At 39.0% G+C, this 25,840-nt stretch overlaps 1 protein-coding gene across 2 annotated transcripts in view; it reads right to left on the reverse strand.

Annotated features, from left to right (window-relative positions):
• The window catches only part of LOC124787904 (pleckstrin homology domain-containing family D member 1-like), a 167,078-nt gene extending 141,316 nt beyond the window's left edge, over positions 1–25,762 (reverse strand). For both annotated transcript variants that reach the window (XM_047254897.1, XM_047254889.1), the window contains exons 1-6: positions 25,565–25,762; positions 16,070–16,256; positions 13,160–13,236; positions 12,862–12,953; positions 12,720–12,772; positions 754–930 (exon numbers count right to left, since the gene is read on the reverse strand). In XM_047254897.1, the coding sequence (XP_047110853.1) occupies positions 754–930; positions 12,720–12,772; positions 12,862–12,953; positions 13,160–13,236; positions 16,070–16,256; positions 25,565–25,668 (690 nt within the window). In that variant the 5' untranslated portion in view covers positions 25,669–25,762. The remainder of the gene's footprint in view (positions 1–753; positions 931–12,719; positions 12,773–12,861; positions 12,954–13,159; positions 13,237–16,069; positions 16,257–25,564) is intronic.
• Positions 25,763–25,840: the final 78 nt, after the last annotated feature.

A 25,840-nucleotide genomic window follows, 5' to 3' on the forward strand; every position in this document is an offset into this window, starting at 1 on the left:
TGGCGCGTACTTTGCAGTACTACTAGTGTGCTCTCTGGCCCATGCCACATCTTACAGCCATTGCCGATCTTGGTAACTAGAGATGCTGGGGTAAGTGCAACACTCAAGCCACTGCTTCTGCTTCGCACTCTCTCTTTGAAAATTCATTTTCTCAGGAAACTACCACTGTTGATTGTTAACATAATGTTTACTTTATACCACAAATAATGAACATTATTGTGGCTAAGTACTTTCACCACCAATATTGAACACTACAGTAGCCAAGTACTTTTAACACAGCTAAACTAACATGAAAGACAACACTAAAAGTTCTACACACATCGCAAACTACACACTACAGACAGAAGCAACAGAATGATTGTATGGGCTGGAGCATAGTGTGGAACAGTGCCCCTTGCCACTGCACACTGCCCCACAGCCCTCCTTCCTACACATACATCGCTATGGCAACTTGCCAGGGCATAAAGAGTTTGCCAAGATATGTGAACAGTATTAAACCTCACAACAGTTTGAACTTGGAACTCGGTGCTTCAAATATCAGAGCCTGATATCAACAAAACTAGAGTGCAAGGCCAATCACGTGTCAGCAGAAATTCCTAAACTTTTAGTCACGCAAGCAGCAGATTTTGTTATCACAACAGACTGTGTACACACACACACACACACACACACACACACACACACAGAGACAGAGAGAGAGAGAGACGATAATAACATTATTGAAGTATCACTATAATATCGTCCTGAACTTACCATCAAATCGCTTGTGGTTTGTTCCAAAGCTTCTTTGTCCTGCTGTACTAATCGCAATGCTGATATGGTTTCTTCATATTCTCTCTTCATAGCTTCGTGCTCCTTTTTAAATTCTGCAATGGTTTCCTGAAGTCGGCATTTTTCTTCATCAAGGATTAGATTCAATTTCTCTAATTCCTAGCACCGAAAAATTTTTCACATTACCCAGATAATATAACACTTACATCTCAAAACACAGCAATAAAAGTATCACTCTGTGTCTAATGGCCTTGATGGGGACAGAAAGTTAAACTATGAGCTTACTTTAACACAGATGTCTACTACATGGTATGTAACAGAGCATTTAAAGTCAAGAAATTGGACATCAATTGCACTGTCACACATATAAAATGAGTAAATCTCAAATTTTTGTATATGCAAGCTGCTTCACTTCTAGTGCTGAGGACAGGATACCAACAAAGGATTGAAAGGTATGATAAACATAACAAATTTTAAGAAAAACTAAGTTTTCTGAATAAAATATCAAATATATCATTCTCCATGAAAATGACACAGTTCAAATAAGATAGTTATCTATGTCAGTCACTCATTTTATTTCATCCCATGATGCTTTCGAGAGATTACATTCCCATTTTCTGGTGGAACAATATCATGTTACATTTTTGCTAGTTGGATGCAGCCAATCGTTTGTTGTTGTTTCATTTCATTGCAAAAACATATAACAGGCACTCGTTAGTGCAATATGGCACTAAGATTATAAATTTTAAACAGTGATAGAATTACTTACAATCTGCTCCAGGGCACAGAGCTCTGCGGTTTGTCATAAGTACAGATTGCAAATAACTCTACCACTGTTTAATATTTATAATCTTAGTTCCATATTGTGCTAACGGGTGTCAGTTATATGTTTTTGCAATGAAATGAAACAACAAACAATTGGTTGCATCCAGCTAGCAAAAAAGTAACATAATATTGTTCCACCTGAAAATGTGAGTGTAAACTCTCAAAACACATCATGGGATAAATAAAATGAGTGACTGACATAGATAACTTTTTTATTTGAACTTTTATTGTCATAAGCAATCGCAGTTCCTTACAATAATCCAACATGGACGACATAAGGCTAAAGTATTAAGAAATGTAAGGACTACTGAAGAAATTCCCTTGAGTCAGACTCAATTATATGAGATGATATTGTTTATCAGTAACAACAATGGAAATTTTATTAGTGTGCTGTGTGCAGCGTAAGATATCACTATGGGAAAGTGATGTGCTACAAGTCTATAGTATACGTGAATGATGATTGTGGACACAAAAATATTTGTTAGTTTGAATAGTAAGTGTAGAATTGTGTACTGTTTGGAAATTTTACTTGGTTTGTGCATGAACTGCATGCCACCTTGCATTTCTGCAAGGTGGCATGACAATAGCTGCTTTATCACACTTCAAGGTAACTGCTGATTAGGGGGTTTATTCCATATAGTCTCATCCAAGATTACAAGCACTACGCACCACAGGGCAATGAGTACTTTGATGACAGGTATCATGGAAACAAGAGAGGAAGCTGATCTGTCATTCTAAAGAGAACTGTCATTCAAGTTGTTGTGAGCACATGTAATATCATAACTCAAATTGCATACAAATATGGTACGAGGTGTTTAAGTACTGTAATTGATGGAACAATATAATCACTTATGAGAGGGAATGCTTTCCATTAATTTAGTACAACATTGAAAACTAGATACTTTCAGTATAGATATAGTAGCAGTGGAGAAATTCTCATCAGAGGACGATAACTCAAATGATATTGGTCCAGAATTTAAGGATAACAGAAATAGCAACCAACTCATATACAATTTCCACACATAGAACACCTTAAGTTCATATACAGACAGATTAGTTTACACATACTTTTGTTCCATACACTGACAGTGAGAAGATCCTAAAGGATGTGAGTGTGTGTGTGTGTGTGTGTGTGTGTGTGTGTGTGTGTGTGTGTGTGTGTGAGAGAGAGAGAGAGAGAGAGAGGAGGGGGGGGGGGGCGGGGAGGATACATAATATATATTTATAAACATAAATATTATACAAATCTTCTTCCACACGTCCTAAGTGCCTTGATCCTCATCTGAAGTACTTGACCCAACGTTACTATGGAAACTGTGTAGCTGGGACAATACTGCTGTCGACCGCTTTGGCACCACTACTCAGCTGACTTTTGTCATCAGGAGTGCCCTCTGACAGGATCGCAGCAGAATTCTATAAGCCACACATGACTGGCATGAGTCAATTGTGATGCAATCTATGGAGTGTACTGCCTGCTAAACTTAGGTGCTACAATTTTGGATTCAGTTTGTCACAGGATTAAGTGAGGTGATGCAGTGGTTAGTCAACTGGACTTGCATTCAGGAGGACAATGGTTCAAACCTGCATCCAGCCAGCCTGATTTAGGTTTTCTGTGATTTCCCTAAACTGCTTCAGGCAAATGCCGGGATCATTCCTTTGAAAGCATGCAGCCGATTTCCTTCCCCAGCCTTCTCTAACCTGATGGAACTGATGACCTTGCTCTTTGGTCCTTTCCCCCACATCAACCAACCAACCAACAAGTTTGTCATAGGCAGAACTTCGGAATATGAACTTAATTTAGCTTGCACAGTTTCTGAAGAGTATAATTTAAATATATATTGTTGTAAATTAACCAGGACACATCCCTGCTAGTTCATATGCAACTTGCCTTGACAGAAGTGGCAATGACTTAATGCACATTACACATGCAAATTAAATCTTAAAACATTTTTGTAATTAGGTGGGAATGTAGGTTTTTCTACCATGGAACACTTACAACAACTACTGATACAAATCATGCAGGTTTATCAGGAGCTAACGACAACTATATCGAGCAAGGAAAGCATAGCAAATGTAGCAGGGAAGTCTCCCACACCAACCACATTTACAGTTTTTCCACAATTTGAGAAACAATGTGTGGGATGCTTACTACTGACAACTGCTGTTATAATTCTTGGGTTTGACAAATTTCCAACTTGGAAAAACTAACACCCATGTTCTTATTAGGAAAACCTGAACTGTACCACCCAATATTGAAATTGGAGCCATTAACAAATTAAGCAGAACTGGAGTTGTCTAGAATACTTTCTTTATTGCAAGAACATTTTCCACATGAAATATATTACTGCAGTCAGGTTAGAATTAAGAGAAAAAGAGAGAGAGAGTGTTAGTCTGATCTGGGGGGGGGGGGGGGGGGGAAGAATATTAAGAAATGTGGGCCAAATCAAACTAATTCCACAGTTTGTATTAACAATGAAGTATCACTGGATTGCTATTTTCACTCAGTGCTTACGTGTACTATAAATGAACATATTAAAAAATGTGTAGGAGGAAATCGGGCTACATTGAGAAAAAAAAAAGCTACTGCTGCTGCTTAATTTGTGCCATGGAGTTGCTCCTCATCTGCCTACCTTTCATTATTTGTGTCAATAGACAGCACCTATTTATTTGGTTTTGAATATGGATACATTTGAAATGAATATTGTTTACAACCATGATGTTAATGGGATCCTTCAGTCCTTGAATTTAAGAGTCCAGGTAATTTTAAAGCAATATTTGTGATTAATTTCCTTTTGATTGGCAGAGATTCTCACTTTCTCATTTCCTGTCCACTTATCCATAGTTCAGTAAATCTGGTACCGTACCGTGTAAACAGACACTGAACCAGTCCTCAATAACTTTATAAGCATACTAGACAAAAAAATACTGGTCACCCCCAATAGACATCAGATTCACACTGGGTCTCTAGCCCTGATAATTATCTCAGTGTGGTGAAGCTGAAATTCAACATGTTTCTTCATGTATGCCACAGCCTGCTGAATACACTTATTGATCAATAGCATTACATCCCATAGACTGCAGGGATTTTGACTCCTACATTTCAACTGACACTGCGAGAAGTACCAGACATTTTTATGGATTTTGGATCGGATACCTTAGTGATTTGTTGAGGTGTGCTAGGGTGCTTGTCTTCATCAGATTGGAAATGTATGTGTGCAGGCTTGTGCTATCATCTTGGAAGGTAGAAGTATCCTCAGCGCATTCATTATGCAGACGTGAAGAACAAGCAACACTTTGTCACCAAGAATTTTGCAATAAACATTCTGGTTCATAGTGACATGAACCTGAATGAGTGGGCCCAAATCATGGTTTGGGAAACATCCCCACACCATAACAGAACCACTAATGTCTGAGCTACACCCTCCACACATTGCATGGTTAAATCACTTGTCGTGCTGTCAGTGCACTTGATTCTTGCACCATTTGACAAAAAGACTAAATCGAGAATTTCGGAACACACTACATGCTTCCAATCAGTTACTGTCCAGTTTGGTCCACTGAAAGCATGCAGCCTTTTTTTTTGCCACTGTGAGCAATGGCTTTTGCAATATACCTAACTCTAAATGCCGATTAAAATCAACTAGGTCAACGCGACATGCAGTGCCATGGTAATACAGCTAGTTGGGAAAGTGTTAAGAGGAGATGGACCTACACATACTATGTATACAGGTCCCATATTGTACATCAAGAAGCATTATCCCATACGTCATTTATGGCACAAATCATAACATCAGGTCACCATCCAATGGTTGCCATTATTGTGCCACACAAAAATATAACTGACGAAAACACATCAACTGTGTGACGAGCATATGGTGGTAACACAAATTGTTACTGCCTTCACAAAACTTTACATAACGAATCAACGTTTTCAACACAGTCAGGAGATACAACCACATATAGAAAAGTTAAAAACAGCAGCAGTACTGGGTGGACAGAACTGACACAGAGTTGTTGATGAAATAGGACTTTGCCTTCAGGATGCCAAACAAGAGTTTAGCCTTCCTGTCACAATTAGATCTCTCAGCCCTCCTACTTTTCAAGATCACAATGGTGCAGCAACAAATATAGCTATGAATGGTGGGCTCCGTGTGGTTCCCAAGTCGTGCAGTGACCGTAAACCATAAAATTACCAAATATGCAACTGGTTGCTGCATTTTTGGTAAATATAGCTATCACCCTTTCAAACTTGAAAGTCAGTGACCGCATTGCAAACTGGAAGGACTGTGATGCATTTTCAATAAGTGACCATAATCTCATTTGTATAACAATTACAGGCATAGATAATGATTTAGACACTAACATCCAGCAACCACGAGTGACTATACAAACCACATAAAACGAATTGGGAACTTTTAAAGGAAGAATTCAAGATACAGCCACAGCACGAAACTAGATTTGATGATGATGCAAAGCCAAAAAATTCATGCGAGTATTGCAAATGGCGCAACACAAGGCAATACCAACATCTGTTAGCAAGTCAAAAGAGTTAAAAATTCCCTGAGTCCCACCCTACAGTTCTTACGATGTGGAGCAAGGCAGGCAAGAAGATACTACCAGAGATCCTTAGGGGAAACAGAATGACAAAGAACACTGAGTTTCTATCAAACAGCCAAACAACAATATAAAATACTATTACACCAAATACAATTAGAGAGGCGGGAGGCACACACTAAGACCCAAATGGTAACAAATATTTGGGGTTTTCCATACAAACTTACAATCAAGGTTTGATAGCCCACTGTATTATCAGCTCCAAGATGATCCAATGACACATTAAATGACAGGCTGAGAGACATTAGTACAGTACCTACTCAGATCTCTGATGCAGGGTGATTCAAGATGGAATACACAGAGTACCGTCAGCATCTTTGCTCTGTATTAGTAGAAATGAAATGATCATATGGCATTTATTGGCTGGGATATCCCCTTTGGGGTTCAGCCGCCATATTCCAAGTCTTTTAGATGATGCCACTTGGGCGACTTGCTTGTCAATGATGATGAAGGACACACAACACCCAGTCCCCTGCCAGGAATCGAACCCGGGCCCCCTTGCATCGTAAGCGGTAACCCTACCACTGCGCTACAGAGGCGGCTGTATTACTTGAGCAGCATGCGAATAACAGTGTTGTGATTGCAACTGCCCAAGAGGAACTAAGGCTGACAATAATGTAATTAAAGGTAGAAGAAAGTACCAAGGCACCAGGGCCTCATGGAATGGTTGCGGAAATGTTGCCTCAGCTAGTCGACCAAATTGTATCATATATAATAGTGTTATTAAATGAATTTTTTTTTCAGTGATGGGTGCAAAAATCTGGTGAATCTCAATATCATTACACTAAAAAATGGTAAAGACAAAGACTAAAGAGAACTGAAATCTTACAGGCCAAGTTGTTTGGTAAATGTTCTAGCCAAACTACAGGAACAGTTTCTGGCCACTGCCTCACAGATCGCAGACAATTAAGGGGCATTTAAGGGGCATGAGCTCCCTGCAGTGCAGTTTCAGGAAAGAGAAATCCACCAAGGATGTGATAAATCAGCCAGTGCATATTGTGAACACCTCAGATGATAAGTATGTTATACATATAAGACTGATACAGCCGGAGCATCTGATAATTTATGGTGTGTTCAAAAGACTGAAGCAGATGGATTGTCCCAGTGTGTCTACAACACCCTACAAGATTATTGCACAGACAGGCAGGTGCAATTGGAATAACTGGAAAGAAAGCTATGAAAAATGTCACCAAAGGATGTCTGCAGGGCTCTGTCTACTGTTCAGAGCTCTAGGATGTTTCCATAGAGCCATAACTGAACCAGCTTCAGAGTATAACAAACAATAACAAACACTAGAGGCTGGATCGCCTATGCAGACAAACTGCTAATTATAGTATCTACCCACACAAAGGCTAAATGAGAAGAAAATAGTTGCATAGTTCTTGAAACACTAAGTAATTACTGAGTAGAAAACAAACTAATGATAGCTGCACATGAAACAGTTTGTATGTTACTGAATAAACATTTTCAAAAGCAAGAAATCCCACAATACTAATAAATGAGCAACCTGCGAAAAGAAAAGTAGCGGATAGGTATCTTGATAAAAATATCAACACAAAAAGTGAAACTTTCATGCACATGTACAAATAGTCTGCCACAGAGTCATTTAAAATCCTGAACAAAATACCAACAATTGGCCAAATAAGCCCTCAGCTGCCTTTTAAGTGTAATAAGAACATACAATAACGCAATCTTAATCACTACTGTATGCTACTGGTTGAGACTTGGGCTCATAGGGCCAGAACGGTAATGGCAGCACGGGCTCTACAGTGAGCACAGAAAAGTGTGCTCCTGCGTCTGACAGGCGCTCATAGACCAATACCCACAGAGGCTCTGCTGGTGATACTGAGCTTAGTAACTCTCGATGTAGCTGCAAAAATGAGAGGTGCACAATATTGGCTCAAAAAGGGGCAATATGATAAGTTAAAGGAGACAGTGGGCACAAAGTCAAGTTAAATACGGAAATAAAAGCATGCATTTATAGATAACAGCAAGAAACATGAGACAGGACAGAAACAGGGAATAGAACATCCCAGTTCCTTCCTAAAATAAAAGAAAGATCCATACTGTCATAGTTCTATCCAGCCAAGGGAGCTAAGCATTACCTGTTAATGAAAATACAACACTGCACCACCAACTATTGTAAATGGGGAGCTTTTGACGAGATGTCACAGACCAAGACAGGAATGTCTTTGGCAATACAACACTCCATAACACAAAAAGGAATGAGGAGCTGAACTCAATAACAGCCAAGATATCAGCCTATGATCTGCAAGCCTGCAAAGCCGAGAGACAATCAAGAAGAGCCCATACATCATGAAAATGTTATGTACCACCACCTTCCAGAGGCAGTTAGGAGATGAGCATTGTAGATGACCAGGAAGGTCTTCCTCAGACCCTGACAGCCATCTCCCAATTTCCACAACCTGGATAGCAAAGCAGCACTGCCTCAACATGCCAGGGGCTAACTATCCACACAAATGAGGAAACCTAACTTGATTGTTACACTCAGTACAGTAGTGTAGTTTAGTGCTGTAGTAGTGTAGTCCCATTTTTGTGAATTTTATATGACATTACACGCACTACTTGCACACACTTCTTCTCCAAAGAATTTAGAGTAGGTTGTATGTTGTGAAGGAAGTCAGCAACACCCAACATATGATTTTTACAGGGAGAGGACTAGCAAAGCTAAATCTCTTTCATGACATACAGCTGCTATACAGTGTTTGCATTCTGTACTAAACCTCAACAAAACTGGCAGTGCCACTCAAGAATTATATGTAGAACCCATGATGCACTTTAACTGCTTTGTCTCTAATTTTAGCAAGAAAACTAACACAGCACAGTAAAATAAAATTCATTGCTTCCCACTAGCTGCTAAGGGCTACTCCACTGCAGTACCATTTGATCACTACTGCTGGTTGGAACAAAGACCAGACTTTTGTGGTGGAGTCTCCAGTCTTCTCACTTCTAAATGTTCAAAATTAAGGATCTATTATGTCGAGGAAAATGTGTAGATACTAATAGAATACATATTTATTTTACAAAAAATGTGATGTAAGTGAGAAACAATCCTATTTAGATTATGAGAAACTGCAACTGTGTGATTGTAACATGATGGTATCCCCTCTTTAACCAGATGCATTATGAACTGTCATGGAATTATGTTTCACATGAAAAATGACTTCTGTCCTTCAGGGAAGCAACTCTGATGAGGTGAAATGTCTGTCATGTGGTGGCAAATAACACCAAAAGACGTTATCTACAGGGCATTTCCTTGCCAACATTGCTTATTTCATTTGTTTAGATGTGACTCAATCACTCTCAAAGCTGAAGTCTTCTTGTCGAGCCAGGAACAAAAAACATGAGATAACACACACACACACACACACACACACACACACACACACACAGGTGTCTCTCCTAAGAGTCATGAGGTGAATTTCCTCTGGTGTTCCAGCAGATATTTGCAGGTTTCTTTTTTGTGTAGCTGGAGTGAGTCAACACAAACAGTGCTCATCAAGTCTTTCATACGATGCCCAGTATCAACGAAAAGCACTTTGTTTCCCACTGCAAACAAAATAATTTTTGAAGCAGAACTGGTCATAGCCATCTGATACAGTGATCCCAGATTAGTCCAGTGCTCTATTTGTTTTGTACACATATATTACCAGGGACAGTAAAGTTCTAAGCAGTGGCATCACCACCTGGCCCGCACTACAACCAAGCATACACTATTAATACATATCAATAAAACAGATATAGGACTAGACTAATCTGAGAGCTTTCTGTCAAATGAGCACATAAAACCACAATTGAAAAATAATTTTGTTTGTAATGGGAAACAAAATAATGCTTTCTGTTGACACTGGGTGCCGCATAAGACGTGACAAGGCTCACTCCACCACACAATGCAAAAAGGGTGTTAATTTTAACTGAAGACATTGAAATATCTCAAAAACAACACATAGGATTAAAAAAAGTTATAATTCCAATTAGTTTGTCTTGGTGTGTGTGTGTGTGTGTGGGGGGGGGGGGGGGGGGGGGGGGGTGAATCCAACGATACCGCATACCACATTCAACCCACCACCCCGCCCTGTGCAGATGGCAGTGAGTAACTTTGAAATCCTCAATGGGAACCCCTGTATTTCATTGTAGATTACAGTTCTATGGCAAAATCTACATACATTCTGTCTGAAGCATTTTCTTCATTTTGGCACAGGTGGTGCTGTAATCAGAGGAATAGAAATGGGTTCACAATCATTTTATGGCATGCTAATCAATGGCCCTTGAATAAACAATGGCCCGTGGACCTCACGTCCATGCTGCAAGGGTAAGACAGGCCACTATTTCATAACTTCTAACTGAAAACCCCATTCGCAACATTGTTTTCGTACTCTGCATTCGGAGCCTACATATCGTGCAGATATAGAACAGAGTGTGGTTCATTACAATATTTGAGCAGTGTTTACTGCCCTTCAACATACCTATCATTTGAAGAAGAGAAGTGCAAGTGGACAATGAGTGGTACAACCAAACAAGAAAAAATTGAAATGATCCTGATTTACAGAGAACTTAGGAGAAATGTTGAGGCTTCTGTTGTCTTGTATGCTGAGTGTTTTCCAGAGAAAGCTCTCTCTCATTTGTGCTTTTGCAAGGTTGTAAACACCTTTACGTCTGATGGCAGTGTACAAACTGTCAAAAGAAAAGAAAGCGAATGTTACAGGAGAAGCTAATGCACCACAATCCATGGATAAGCACCTAGCAATTACACCACAATTCTGCCATGTCTCTTAGAGTTATTGCCACAATACTGCATCATCATATGTATGATCCATATCAAAAGTCGCTGTATCAAGAATTTCATGGCATCATTTTCCTTAACCGGGTAGCATTTTGTGAGTGGCCATGTCAACAAATGATGATGTGAGGGGGCACTCAACATCATGGTCATCAGCGCCCTGATGAAAAGTCAACATGAAATCTCATGGGTAGGGACAAAGTCTATCCCCACATGCAGAGCAGATTATAGTGTATTAAAGTCTGCCGCACTTCCCTACCAGTTTAGGGATGAGGCCTGACATTCACAAAATTTCACCACTCTGTGAACCTGCGAGGATGGTGGGCAGATCTCCAGCGAGACCGAGGACTACCCTAATATCAGTATACAGGACACACGTAGCCACAATACGCTGAACTGAAAGCGGCACACCACAAACTTCACATAATGGTGGATCCTCCTGCCGGAGGAGGAAGCCATGTGTGAAGGGGCTATGTCGAATGCACAGTCTGGTAAGCAAAACCTCCTTCCAGCGGCGAGGCTGACACGAAGTCCACCAAGCCTTTGTGGTCGATTTGAGCGACCACAGTTTGTTGTCTGACACCTGCAACGATTCAGTCTCCCACTGACGCACAATGCATCTGTCAGAAAATGAGATAATGACGTGCAACGGGATGGAACATTGATGGGCAGCACCATCCCAACATGCTTCCTTGCCAGTTTTCTCAGCCATGTCGTTACCCTGTATCCCAATGTGGCCAGGTACCCAGCAAAAGATCACCTCCTTGCCACGGCGTTAGATCCGCTGTATAGAGTTATGGACGAGTTGAATCAGCGGGTCTACCGGATAGGTCAACAAATCCAAACAACCCCCACATTTTATGCCAAGGTACTATTTTCTGATGTGTCTACATTTAAAAACCATGGTAACGTTAATCAGCATAACATGCGTTACTGGAGTGTAGATAATCCCCACTGGTTATGACAGTTGACCATCAGTGTCCTCGGTCAGTTAACATTTGGTGTGGCATTATGAGGAACAAACTCATTGGTTCATTAGTTTATAGATGGCACACTGAATGAACACAAATATTAAACATTTTTGGAACAGGAAGTAATGGTACTACGGCAGGATGTTGCCAAGGACATTCGGCAACATATGTGGTTCCAGCGCCATGGTTGCCTCGCCCATTACACAACTGAAGCATGGCAGGTATAGATCGTGTTTACCCTGGTTGGTTGATCGGCAGAGGTGACCCTATTAATTGGCCTGCTAGGCTGCCAGATTTGACATCGCTGAACTTCTTTCTGTATGGATATTTAAAAGATAAGGAGTACTACCACATGCCAACAGGCCGTGAAGACATAGTCAACCACATCAGAAATGCCCGTGCTGAAATTCTCGCAGATATGCTTTTGTCCTGGGTATGGTCATTTGAAAAGCAGATCAGGATCACTATGTGTACTGAAGTTGGTGGAACTGCATCTGAACACTTACTCTAATTGGGAAAGTAGAGTATCATTTGCCTCGAGTCATGGCCACAGTGGGACATCGAGTAGCCCCTATCTAATTTCAACAGAATACAGAACATTCTACTATCTCATACTAATAACCTATCCAACAGTGCCCTTCTACAAAATTGAAACTGATGCTGCCAAAAAATATTTTATTTTTACAGAAATTATGTACTTCTTAAATATGATTATAAACATCATTCTGTATACATACCTCATTTCTATCTATTTCATCCTGTAATGCAATTGTCTCCTCATGTAACTTCTCTGTTCAGGAAAGAATTCAGGTAAATTAGTAACAGATACTTGATTTAAAACATTTTTTCCTGGTAAATAATACTGTTTGTATAGCTTACCCACATAAGACTGTTTTTCTTTGTTCAGTTTTAGGCCCTGAGATTCTAAGTCCCGAATGATGGATTCTCCCATTCGTGAATTCTCCCATGTTCTGAAACATTATAGTTAGATAATTTTCCATTGTATTAGAATAAAATAAGTGAAATACTGTTTGTGCATATTTCAACATACCTCATGCTGTCTTCTGCTGATAATAAAACTTAACAGAAAATTACATTACTGCAATATGCTAAAAATTTAGAATATGAATTTGGGATTAAATGTACAAAATTCATAGAAGCAGAATACTACACTTACATACGAGCTGCCTCTTGCAAACCTTGAATCCATCGTTCTTGGTCAAACTGAGTTTCTGCTGCCAATATTACTGGGCCCTGAGGAACAGTGGCATCTCAGCGAAACAGAATGACTTGATGCACACATCTATTTACGAAATCAGAGCTACCATCACAGATATCACTTAAACAAATTGATTCCATTTATAGGTACTGCAGATGATAAAATAATACATACTGAAACATTTCTTACTCAAATGGGAATAAAACACTGTTGTACAAACTTCAATGCTAAACCAATGTATTGCTTTTAAAAAAGAAAAAAGAAAAAAAAGGAAAAGAAAGAAATAAAGACCTACAGAGACCGTATGCACACGGCTCATGTACAGTGCTACACAACTGAAAATGAATTAACAACTGAGCAGGCAAAATCTATGGTACACATATCATTAAAATTACCGAACATTTGTGACAAACATTCATCCATTGGTATGAAAAGAAGGAAGGAAGGATGAAAAGGGTTTAGCACCCTGTTGACAATGAAGTCATTGGAAGCAAAGCAGAAATTCAGACTGGGGAAGAAACTAGTCTCATTCTTTTGAAAGGATCATAATGGGATTTGCCCGAGTGACTGAGGGAAATCAAAGAAAATTTATAATTGCATTGACGGACAGGGATTTGAACTGACATGCTCCTAACAGTAAATACAATGTCTTAATCATTACGCCACCTCACTTAGTCATTTCCATTACTAATACAATAACTGAGAACATTTTGCAATAAAACCATAACATACCAAAAAAGATACCTAGATTCATCTTGCTGTTTACATTAACTTTTAATTAGTTAGAGTTTGTTCTTATTAAGTTATTTATAAAAGGGAATAACTAATTAAGTGCCTACAGTTGTAAACTTCTAAAACCTTTTTTTCATTTCATCTTAATTTCTAGTTAGACACAAGGCCTATTAAAAACCCTGCACACCTTAATCATTATTCTCTCAAAGATAAGCTGCTGGTGCTAATTAGTTACCTTGGAAACATAGAGGAGAGGGGGGAGGGGCAATTACTAATTCTAATTTCCATTGGACAATTGCAGTAGGGTCAAAAAAGCAGTAATTATTGAGACTATTCTGTAGACATACAAGGTTTCCAGATGAGAGAAACAGTCACCAAAAAGAAGGTGCCTTTCCAGTACAGCTAGTGGCAGCAGACTTTTAATTGTGACGGTTATAAAGGAAAAAGAAAATGGGATGTGCAAATGGTAAAGGGCAAGAAGCACAAAACTGGAAAAATGACATGAGTTGAGATGAAGTGCCTCATCCACTTGCAGAAAAAACACAAGAGATTGGAAGTAGGTGAAAAGTAGTATGAAACTTAATGACAGAAGGGAGAACTGTGACTCTTGACTAGATTCTACAGTGGCTTGATAAGCTCTGATTTAATAAAGATGTACAGTACATTAACAGGGAACTGAACAGGTTAATGTCAACAATGATGTGGAAAGGGGAGGAGCTCAATTTGGTGTTGTCATAGGTTGTACTATTGGGAGGTGAGATTCAATACACCTCAATGACATTAGAGGAGTCATGAACGTTCATGGTAAAATTCCTGTGATTACTTGTGTAGAAGGAGTATTGGAGGAGGGGGGATTTGTTTTTCTTTTGTAGATTAACAGATTAATTTAACATTTAAGTAACTAAAGTTCTGTGTAACGTAAAAATGAGGCACATAAAGGCACCCCAATAAATGTTGAGATATTATGTATCCACGAGTGGTTGTTCGCACAGATAAGTTTGGGAAGCAGAGGAAAAGGATAGAGGGAGTGGCGAAGGGGGCAGGGGAATATGTGCATCACTATGAGTGCGTATAGAAGTACTGTGAGACAGAGGGAGGGAGGGAGAGAGGGAGGGAGGGGGAAAGAGAGAGAGGGGGGGGGGGGGCCTCACAGTAGCAGAGGGCAAAATAAGGATTAAATGTAGCTTAGCAATACTGATCAAGTTTTATGTATGTTATCATTTCTCATAATAATTCCCCTTCTCCTCCTTCAAATGGACTGCAGAAAAATGTTCAAACTGAAATTTATTTGCTAGACTGTAAGGATAATGGCACAGCCTCACTGACACATCATGAAATTCAAAGCGTTTTCAGTGACTATGCAGACTCCCAACACTTTCAGTGTGGGTCACAGTTCACAAGATACAGTAGTATTGTCATTAACAAAAGTAAGCTACATTCAGTTCTTGTGAGATTTATTTCCTTCAGCATTACACCACCGGCAACATTTTTGTGCACACTCAAGCTCTGGAGTCTTTGGTAGAGTAGCTTCTGAAAAACACAGTAGGTGTCTAGCAATTTCCAATGTATAGAAGGACATATGACCTGCTTGCTCATGGTTCCCACTCTGTCTTACGATGAAATTTCTAGGCCTTCTGTATATCCCTACATACCTGCCACTAGCACCACACACTGCAATAGGCCTTTCCAGCATCCATGGCACAAAATGTCAGTTTATATTTGAATGACTGTTATGACCACTGCTAAACCCACATTTATAATAAACATTAACAAGCTCCACAGTACCAACAGATATCTGATTGTCAAAAATACATAACATTTTACATGTTCTTCTTGCTGTAATATTCATCCCATGCCTTCAGATTTTTCAGTTCAGCATAGGTCTTTCAATTACATTTGACTAAGACCGAACATCTGACTACAATTTACATTAACTTCATATCATTTTACTTTTCATTTTCTTCCCGTATTACTGTATGTTTATCAGCCTTTTTGTATTTATCAGACTTCATCCTATTTCTACTTTATTTTTCACCTACAAAACAACTGTTAGTTTAACTTTATGTGCTTTCAAGAAAATGTGGAATTATTTTGATTTTATCAATTTCACTCTTCTTGAAACCAATTAACACTTACATTTATGAAGCTGTCACTACCAATTTTGATGATATACTCCTGGCCGACGTCAGATGATGGTTGAATTATACATCCTCCAATTGGTAATACACCCTTTGGATGAATGTTGAAGTAGCCTCTTTTGTCAAAGGATTTCTTTTCATTTTCTGAGTAATAGAGCAGGAATCCTTCTTTCACCATAAAAAACCTGCAACGATAATATAATATTTGAAAGTTAATGAGTAATATGTACACTGGTAACAAAAACAACAATGCCTCATCTGTGGTCAGTAGCAATCTATCCTTTCCATATTGTTGTTAACAATGAAACACTATTTCATTAGAAGCGTAGGGAGGATTAGCTAAAAACACAAACAGTAACAATCTGAAAGGGGTGGGCAAGGGGAAGGTATTGTGCAGCATGAGTGGAGGGAGAGAAGAGTGCTGTCTGACAGAGCATGCACGAACTAGGGTGCATTGCAAGACTGCCAAAGGTGCAGTGCAGTGTCGGGAGGCTGTGAGGCAGGGATGTGGGGTGGGACAAACAGGGAGTAGAAAATGAGAGGAGCAGGGAAGGAGGAAGATGGGTGGGTGCACTGGCAGAGAGCAACACACAAAGAAGGTGAAGTGATGTGAATAGGGATGAGTAATAAGAAAACCTAAGAAAAAAGATAGGTTGCTACTCACTGTAAAACACAACGAAAAGACTGTTACACATTTAGCTTTCCGTTTACACGTCTAGTTCTGTATGACCAAATTGAGGAGCAAATCTCCAAGGTCAGTCAAGGAATGTGTCAGTACATGAAATTACAACATAAAAGTAATAATAGATAAAAATAAAATGTTTATGAACCCGAAAAAAGTCAATCCATAAGTTTAAGTAAACGCAATCAACAATACAACAAGAATCAGCTTAATTTTTCAAGGAACACCTCGACAGAATAAAAGGAGTGACCCATGAGGAACTCTTCAGTTTCAATTCGAAAGCGCATGGATTACTTCTAAGATTTTTTAATTCGAGTGGTAGCTTTCAGCACAAGAGTTAAAGAAGCCCAATCAGAATGCAGGTTTGATTTCTGCCGAGTATAATATTGTTAACAAGAAATGGCAGTACGGAGAAAATATATATATATATAAATTTTTTTTGAGAGGCCAATGTCAAAATACCCAGACTCATGAATAGGGGTCGACACGAGGTATGAGGTTCGTGAACTTACACCACTTATAGCCCGAACCACCTGCTTCTGAGCCAAAACTACCCTTTCAGAATGGGAAGAGTTACCCCAAATAGTATAATACCATACGACATAAGCGAATGAAAATAAGCAAAGTAAACTAATTTTCATATCAAACGATCGCTCATTTCAGATGCTGTTCGAATAGTAAAGATGGCAGCATTAAGTCTTTGAAAAAGATCCTGAATGTGGGCTTTCTATGACAGTTTACTATCTATCTGAACATGGAGAAACTTGAACTATTCAATTTCACTAATCATATGCCCATTCTGTGAAATTAAAATATCAGGTTTTGTTACAATGTGTGTTAGAAATTGTAAAAACTGTCTTACTGTGATTTAGTGTTAGTTTATTTTCTACAAGCCATGAACTTGGGTCATGAACTGCACTATTTGAAACCGAGCCAATGTTGCACGCTCATCCTTTACTGCCAAACTAGTGTCAATAGCAAACAGAAATATTTTAGAGTTACTCGTAATACTAGAGGGCATATCATTTATATAGATAAGGAACAGGAGTGGCCCCAACACTGATCCCTGGAGCACCCCTACTTGACAGTACCCCACTCAGACCCCACATCACAGATGTTATCAACATTGTGAGTAATGACCTTTTGCTGCCTGTTGTTAAAGTAAGAGGTGAATCAATTGTGAGCTACTCCCTATATTCCATGATGGTCCAACTTCTGGAGCAATATTTTGTGATCAATACACTCAAACGTCTTAGTTAAATCCTTAGTAAAATCAAAAAATATGCCTAGCATTCAAAACCTTTTGTTTAACCCATCCAGTACCTCACAGAGAAAAGAGAATATAGCATTTTCGGTTGTTAAACAACTTCTAACACTGAACTGTACATTTGATAACAAATCGCCATCTTCGGAAAAGGAAACAAACACTCGAGCAAGCACAGCAATGTACACATGACTGCCATCTCTGGCAGCTCAGACAGGAATCCAACTGTCACATTGAATGGAAGTGGTAGCCTGTAGGGGATAGGGAAGGGATAGCAAGGTGGGGGTGTGGGTAAGCAGAGTGCTGTCTGCCAGCACATGCAGGGACTAGGAGGCATGAGAAGACTACCAACAGATGCGGCATTGGGAGGCTGTGGGGCAGGGAGAACCGAGGAGTGGAAAAGGAGCGGAGCAGGGAATGGGAAGGCAGGTGCATGCTGTGGCAGAGGGCAGCATACAAAGAGGGTGAGGGGACATGAGCAGGGAGGAAGTGATAGGACAAAGGAGGCAGAGAGTGTTGGGTGGAGGGTGTGCAGACAGTGGGATACGTAGGATGAGGCAGGAATAATTTAGGGAGCAGAGAATGTGTTGCAAGGGTAACTTCATCTACCATTTCAGAAAAGTTGGAGATGGAAGGGAGGAATGAGATGACCCAGGTTGTGACATGCCACTGAACTCAAGCATGTTATGTTCAGCTGCATGTTGTGACACAGGGTGGTCAACTTTGCTCTTTGTCACAGTTCGGCGGTGACCATCCATGCTGGTGGACAGCTGCTTGGTAGTCATACCATTAAAAAAGGTCATGCAATGATTGTGGCAGACATGGTATATGACTTATAACACGGCTGTTTTCAGAGCCGGGACATACAACGTGGCTGCTTTCACAGCCATGTCATAAACCAGCTCTGTCACAGTCATTGTGCAGTTTTGTATATTGATATGACTACCTACCAGCTGACCACTTGTAGGAACAGCCACCACCAGACTGTGGCTGATAGCAAAGTAGAACCCCCTGTGACATAGCACGCTTGATTTCGGGGCACTTCACAGCCTGAGCCATCTGGATCCTCCACTCCACCACCAGCTTTTCCAAATTGCACAGATTGAAGTTATCCTTACAACACTTTCTCGACTCCCAAAATTAACCTCACCTCCATCTATGGTAACTAAATGTCCCCACAGCCTTCAATTAACAGTTTGGGCCCCTTAATTTACAGCTTCCAGATCATATTTATCACACTACTCTCAAAAGGCAGTTAAAGCATAATAAAAAAAAAAAAGGATCCCAATCAGCAGTTTTGTATTGTCATCTGGTCAATAAAGAACATTTGTATGGTGATAATTAGAATTTTAATCTTCAACCAGATAGAGAGACAATAAATGTATAGTTCCCAGCAGAAATGAATTTTACAGGAAATGGGATGTCACACAAATGCTAATTTCACAATCATACAGTTTATTTACCTGGTCATATAGAGTAAACATTAAAAAAAACTGCTTACAAATTAAGTAACACAGTGAACAAGTACTCGTGGTCTAAAGAGATACAATGGGACAAGAGAAGAATGGAAATCAACAACAGTGAACTGTTTAAAACATACAAGATTCAGAAACCCGAAAAGTTTGGGGTGGTACAGTGAGCAGATGACAAATAAGAGAAACAGGCACATGAGATGGAACAAGGCAAAAAAGAAGTAAAAGGATTAAGATGAGTCCCAAAATATTTATGAGAAGATGATATAAGAATAAACAATTAAGAAATGATAGCACTATGATAGAAACAATAATATGTGGAAGGGCTGTAGTGGGGCTAGATGGGTGGTAACAACAAAACCCATGTTTTATAGCAAGCTACCTCCTGCAAAGTTTTGAGATAATGGTGACAAAAATAAGAGTGAAAATTTACTGTGTATACATACACACAGTGGTAAAGTCATGGCTAATTGTGGTCTGGTATGGACTTCCATGCATTGTGTGAACACAAGGCATAAACTGTGCTCATGTACACTAATCTAGGATGAAAGCTTACTATTGATATGCCAAAATTAACATCTAAATGACACTTACTACCACTGGTAACACACAGGTGATGTTTACATCTGACTTTCCCCTTAAAGAAATAGGTGTTACCAACTGCACAGCAGAAATAAATAGTGTTAAAATTATGGGTAAGCTAACTTAAAAAATGCAACTCTCTCAGAAAAAATTACATTCCAGTCCAATGAAGTATTGAATGGCAAGTTGTTTCAGGGTTAATCAAGCTGAACAGACATTACGTGATCAAAAGTATCCAAACAACCCCAAAAACATAGGTTTTTCATATTAGGTGCAGTGTGCTGCCACCTACTCCCACGTACTTCATATCAGCAAACCACAGTATTCATCAGACATCATGAGAGAGCAGAATGGGGTGCTCCGCAGAACTCACAGACTTCGAATGTGGTCAGGCGATTGGGTGTCACTTGTGTCATATGTCTGTATGCGAGATTTCCATACACTTAAACATTCCTAGGTCCAATGTTTCCGATGTGATAGTGAAGTGGAAATGTGATAGGACACGTACAGCACAAAAGTGTACAGGCCGACCTCGTCTATTGACTGACAGAGACCGCCGACAGTTGAAGAGGGTCGTAATGTGCAATAGGTAGGCATCCATCCAGATCATCAAACAGAAATTCCAAACTGCATCAGGATCCACTGCAAGTACTATGACAGTTAGGCGGGAGGTGAAATAACTTGGATTTCATGGTCGAGAAGCTGCTCATACACCACACGTCATGACAGTAAATGCCAAACGACATCTCGCTTGGTGTAAGAAGCATGTACATTGGATGACTGAACAGTGGAAAAACATTGTGTGGAATGACGAATCACAGTACACAACACGGCAATCCGATGGCAGGGCGTGGTATGGCAAATGCCTGGCGAACGTCATCTGCCAGCGTGTGCAGTGCCAACAGTAAAATTCGGAGGCAGAGGTGTTATGGTGTGGTCATGTTTTTCATGGAGGGGGCTTGCACCCCTTGTTGCTTATTGTGGCACTATCATGACACAAGCCTACATTGATGTTTTAAGCGCCTTCTTGCTTCTCACCATTGAAGAGCAATATGGGGATGGCAATTACATCTTTGAACACTATCAAGCACCTATTCATAATGCACAGCCTGTGGCGGAGTGGTTACCCGACAAGGGTCGACAGAAGCGTCCGATCCCACGCGTCGGCTTTGACCCGTGGCGTAAGGGTGTTGTCGTGTGTGACGTCATGACGGCGCGGAGTTTGGTTTGAGTGTGGCTGTCTCCAGTTCTGTTTTATCTTATTTTATTTACTTTTCTGATCTGTTCGTTCTATCTCGTGAGATTTTTTTTTTTTAATTTAAAAACACTTATTACTTATTTTAATTATCTGTTTCCTCGAATTTCTGTTTTAGTTTATTATATTTATCTTTCTGATCTGTTCGTTCTACCCCGTGAGATTTTTTTTTTTAAAAGACAAAAAACACTAATCAGTTACTGAAGCATCTTTATCTTCTATGGGTTGCAGGGGTTACGATCCCTGGGGAGGTGGGTGGGTATTCATGCATGGCTGCCTTCACTTACACGTTGTAGCTACGCAAGGCGTCTAAATTTGTTTATATTTAGTCTGCCCCCCACCCAAAACACCCCACTGCCCGCGCTTGTCCCGTTAGTGTCATTAGGCTTCTTGTGGAAAGTGTGTGTGTTTGTTTTTGTTTCCGCCATATTTGTGACGTCATGGGTCAAAGCAGACGGGTGGGATCGGACGCTTCCGTATTTCCCACGACAATAACATCCCTGTAATGGACTAGCCTGCACAGAGTCCTGATCTGGATACTATAGAACACTTCTGAGATGTTTTGAAATGCTGTCTTCGTGTCAGGCCTCACTGACCGACATCGATACCTCTCCTTGGTGCAGCGCTCTGTGAAGAATGGACTGCCATTCCCCAAGAAACCTTCCAGCATCTGCTTGAACATATACCTGCAAGAGTGGAAGCTGTCATCAAGGCTAAGGGTGGGCCAACACCACATTGAATTACACCATTACCAATGGAGGGCACCAAGAACTTTTAAGTTATTTTCAGCCAGGTGTCCAGGTACTTTTGATCACACAGCATACCAATTCACTGAAAAATTTATTTTATGAGCATGGTCTTATTCTGGTAAATAATCTATTGCAAAGCCTACAATCATAAATATTCTCCATCCACTGTCCCTTAAGAGTCACAGCATTCAAAATTTACAAGTATATCCTGATTAAAAACGAAAAATATGCAACAACAACTTTCAGAACACCCAAAAAGCTTTATCACAAAAGAATTTGTTAAAATGCAAATAAATGTGTAATAAAATTTTAACTTAATAAAGTAACTGATGCTCTGTGGTGTTTCAGAGGGAAGAAAGGACCTTTGTTGAAAATATAATAATGTAAAACTAATTGGGACACAAAATGAAAGAACTGGATCAATTTTATTTATTGTTCCCGTTTTTTAATTACAGGTATCCTTTTAACCTAAGATGTAATATTTATCCCATTAATACACCCTACGCAAATAATATTTCCGTAAGCAAGAGGAAGTTTTAGAAAGCTCTGATAAGATTGGCCATTTCTTTGTCTCGTGGCAGTGCAATGCATTTATGAGAAAAGGAGGACAATAGCAAACGTTGCAAAATACGTTATCCTCAGTATCAAATGGTTGGGCTCATTCCAACCAATGTTTCACTGAGCTTCCTACATACAAAACAATCCAGTTTTCATTCAATATCTCGTTAACTTTCAAGTGCGGAGGTAAAGGACATGCAAAAGGTCGATAGCAACCAATGGAAAACCCAGTACGAAATGCTCATACGAATTTCAGGCACCTCAAATGAGAACTGAGGTAACATGTTGAGGGAGATTGTACAACAGCTGCAGAAATCTGGTTAAGCCATCTGAAATCTCATGCCACTGGTAAAGTTTTTCACACAGCTGAATACTGGAACAAGTAAAATGTAAATGTACACATTGTGTCTGGATTTCAAATGTCAGTTGTAACTTAAAGCTTACAAATTTTTCATTCACTATTGTGTTTCAAGTTTCCCTAAATTAATAAATGTATAAATCTACCATGTACATAAGTTCCAAACAACTGCTAATTTGTTTTTGTAATAAGTTCCAAACAACTGCTAATTTGTTTTTGTAACAAAAAGACGTACTGCACTGATCTACAGTTTGTAGAATATATAAAAACATACAGAAAAATATACCGGAAGGTAACAGCAAAAGCAAAGCAACTATTTAATGACTGTCTAATCAGAAAGGCTGATTAGAAATCTAAAACTATATGAGGAATAGTAAAAAATGAAACTGGAAGAATTTGTGATAATGAAGAAATAACATTCAAAAACAGTGAAACCCACAACACAGAAAAATAAAATAGCAGCTTACATTAATGACCACTTTTTAAATGTACCGCACACACTAAATTTAAATTTCAAAGAACAAAAAAATAGTAGAGGCCCCATGGGCTGGCTGTAACACGAACATTTCCCCAACAAATGAACAAGAAGTAATTAGGAAGATTAGGAGCCTGAAGCCTAAAATGTCAGCAGGTGCAGATGAAGTACCTGTTATAATTATAATAATGGCTGCTGTGCAGACTAAAACCTTTAGCTCACATTGCAAATCTATCATTTAATGAAGGTGTTGTTTCCTCAGCGGCTAAAGGACTCAACAGCGATACCACTCTTTAACAATGGAGACAGAAATAAAATAGAAAACTACCATCCTACATCACTTCTCTCTTGCTTCCTCCAAAACATTTGAGAAACTAATGAAATTAAGAGTCACCAATTACCTCAACAAAAATAAACTTTGGAACTGCAATCAACATGATTTTCATGCAAAACACAAGACAGAAAGTGCAGTCACAGACAACATACAAAAAATTATTAAAAAATTTGGAAAATGACAAAAGTGGAATAGGAATTAATTTAGATATGAATAAAGCAGCTGATACTGTCTGTAACGAAATCCTCCTTGATAAGTTGGAAGCAATAGGTATTACAGGAAAAACAAAAATGTGGTTTCTATCTTATCTCAAGAACAGATCTCAGGTCGTAGGGCTCACCACTGTTAGCTTGAATCAAAAAATAAGGCTAGTTTCAGAAGCAAAAGAAGTAGCCATAGGTGTCCGACAGGGAAGCAGCTTAGGCCCACTACTCTTTCTTATTTATGTGATGATTTGCATTTACCACATAATAAAGCCGAACTTGTATTATTCGCCAATGATACAAACCTATTAGTGAGTGACATTGAACGCTCGTTACATATTACTTGAAACAACATCTTGAAAAGTACTGAGATTTGGTTCTGTGCAAAAGAGCATTCACTGAATGCAAAGAAAACAAACTACCTACCATTTGTACAAACAATTCAGGATGTGGAGATTATTCTAGAATCGGATGATAGTTAAATAGTAAGCGTGCAGTTTGGGTTTCCACATGGTTGAAGCTTTAAATTGGAAAAACCAAGTTAGATACGTTTCACACAGACTTAACTCAACCTGATTTGCCCTGAGAATTATTGTAAATGTTCGAACTTCTGAGGGACAAGAATGGCATACTCTGGATACTTTCATTCTGTTGCTTTATATGGGATAACTTTCTGGGCCAGCTCAAAATCTAACTTAAAATAAACTTTTACCCTATAAAAACCGGACTGTTCAAATAATTACACACAGCCATGCACAAGCTCACTGCAGGCCACTGTTTCAGAAATTAGGAATTCTATCGCTATTCATATTCAGGCGTGTACTTGTAACCAAGGCGAGCCTCAACAATTATAAAATTTAGATTAGGACTTAAAAAAAACACTTACTTGAAAAATGTTGCTATTTAGTAAATGAATTTTATTAAGATCAAGGTAAACAAATTGGAAACTAATCATCACAATAAATGTAATGGGCTTGTTTCTTATAAGTTCTGAGATATCTTTCCTTTGTTGATGTATTCCTTCAAAACTCCAACGTTTTAGTCTATCTATTATTATTATTAATGGTGATTAAAATTTACATCATCTTGAAATAGAAGGTAAATTTACTATTAATTTAATGTAATCTCATTTCTGTAATAGACCAGGAAATTAATCGACACAAAAGAGGAAGTACTGCTGTGAGAAGTTTTATATTTTCTATTTATTATGTTGCAGTTTAAAGGACTTTAGCCTATTATCTATAGTTTACTTTAAATGAATTATCTCTGTAATAGTGATTAAATTAATCTGATTTATCTTTCGACAAAATGTAGATTTACGGTTTTATTTTTGTATGCAATTCAGTTCTGTGCTGCATTGTTAACCTATTTCTATTTGTGACGAGTCCAATAACGTTTGTACGATGGAATGGATGCTAAATAAATAAATATTAGATATCCCATCTATTGTATAATAGAATCCACTTAGGTCAGCTGCGGCCTACATTGTTTTATAAAAACTTAAACCTTGTTTCATGCACAGCAACAAGTTCAACAGTGTCGTGTATTCCTTTCATTTTACCTTTTGTTCCATTTGTTGGAATGGGGAGAAAAAGATTTTTTTAACAAAATTCCACTCAACTGTACTTTGGTTACTATGTTAAACGGCTCATCAGCATCGATCATTTTCGATCATACGCATCGTAAAGCATACTTTCTGCAGCTCATGACATGATTTGACGTATACAGACTTTACGCTCCGTTCCCGGAAGTCGATAACCGGAAAGTATAACATACATATATATCGTACCTACACACATCGTATGCATCCGCCGATGGAGTTTTCTCCTATGCAATA

Source organism: Schistocerca piceifrons, chromosome 1 (genome assembly GCF_021461385.2).
Source record: "Schistocerca piceifrons isolate TAMUIC-IGC-003096 chromosome 1, iqSchPice1.1, whole genome shotgun sequence".
Classification (NCBI taxonomy): domain Eukaryota; kingdom Metazoa; phylum Arthropoda; class Insecta; order Orthoptera; family Acrididae; genus Schistocerca; species Schistocerca piceifrons.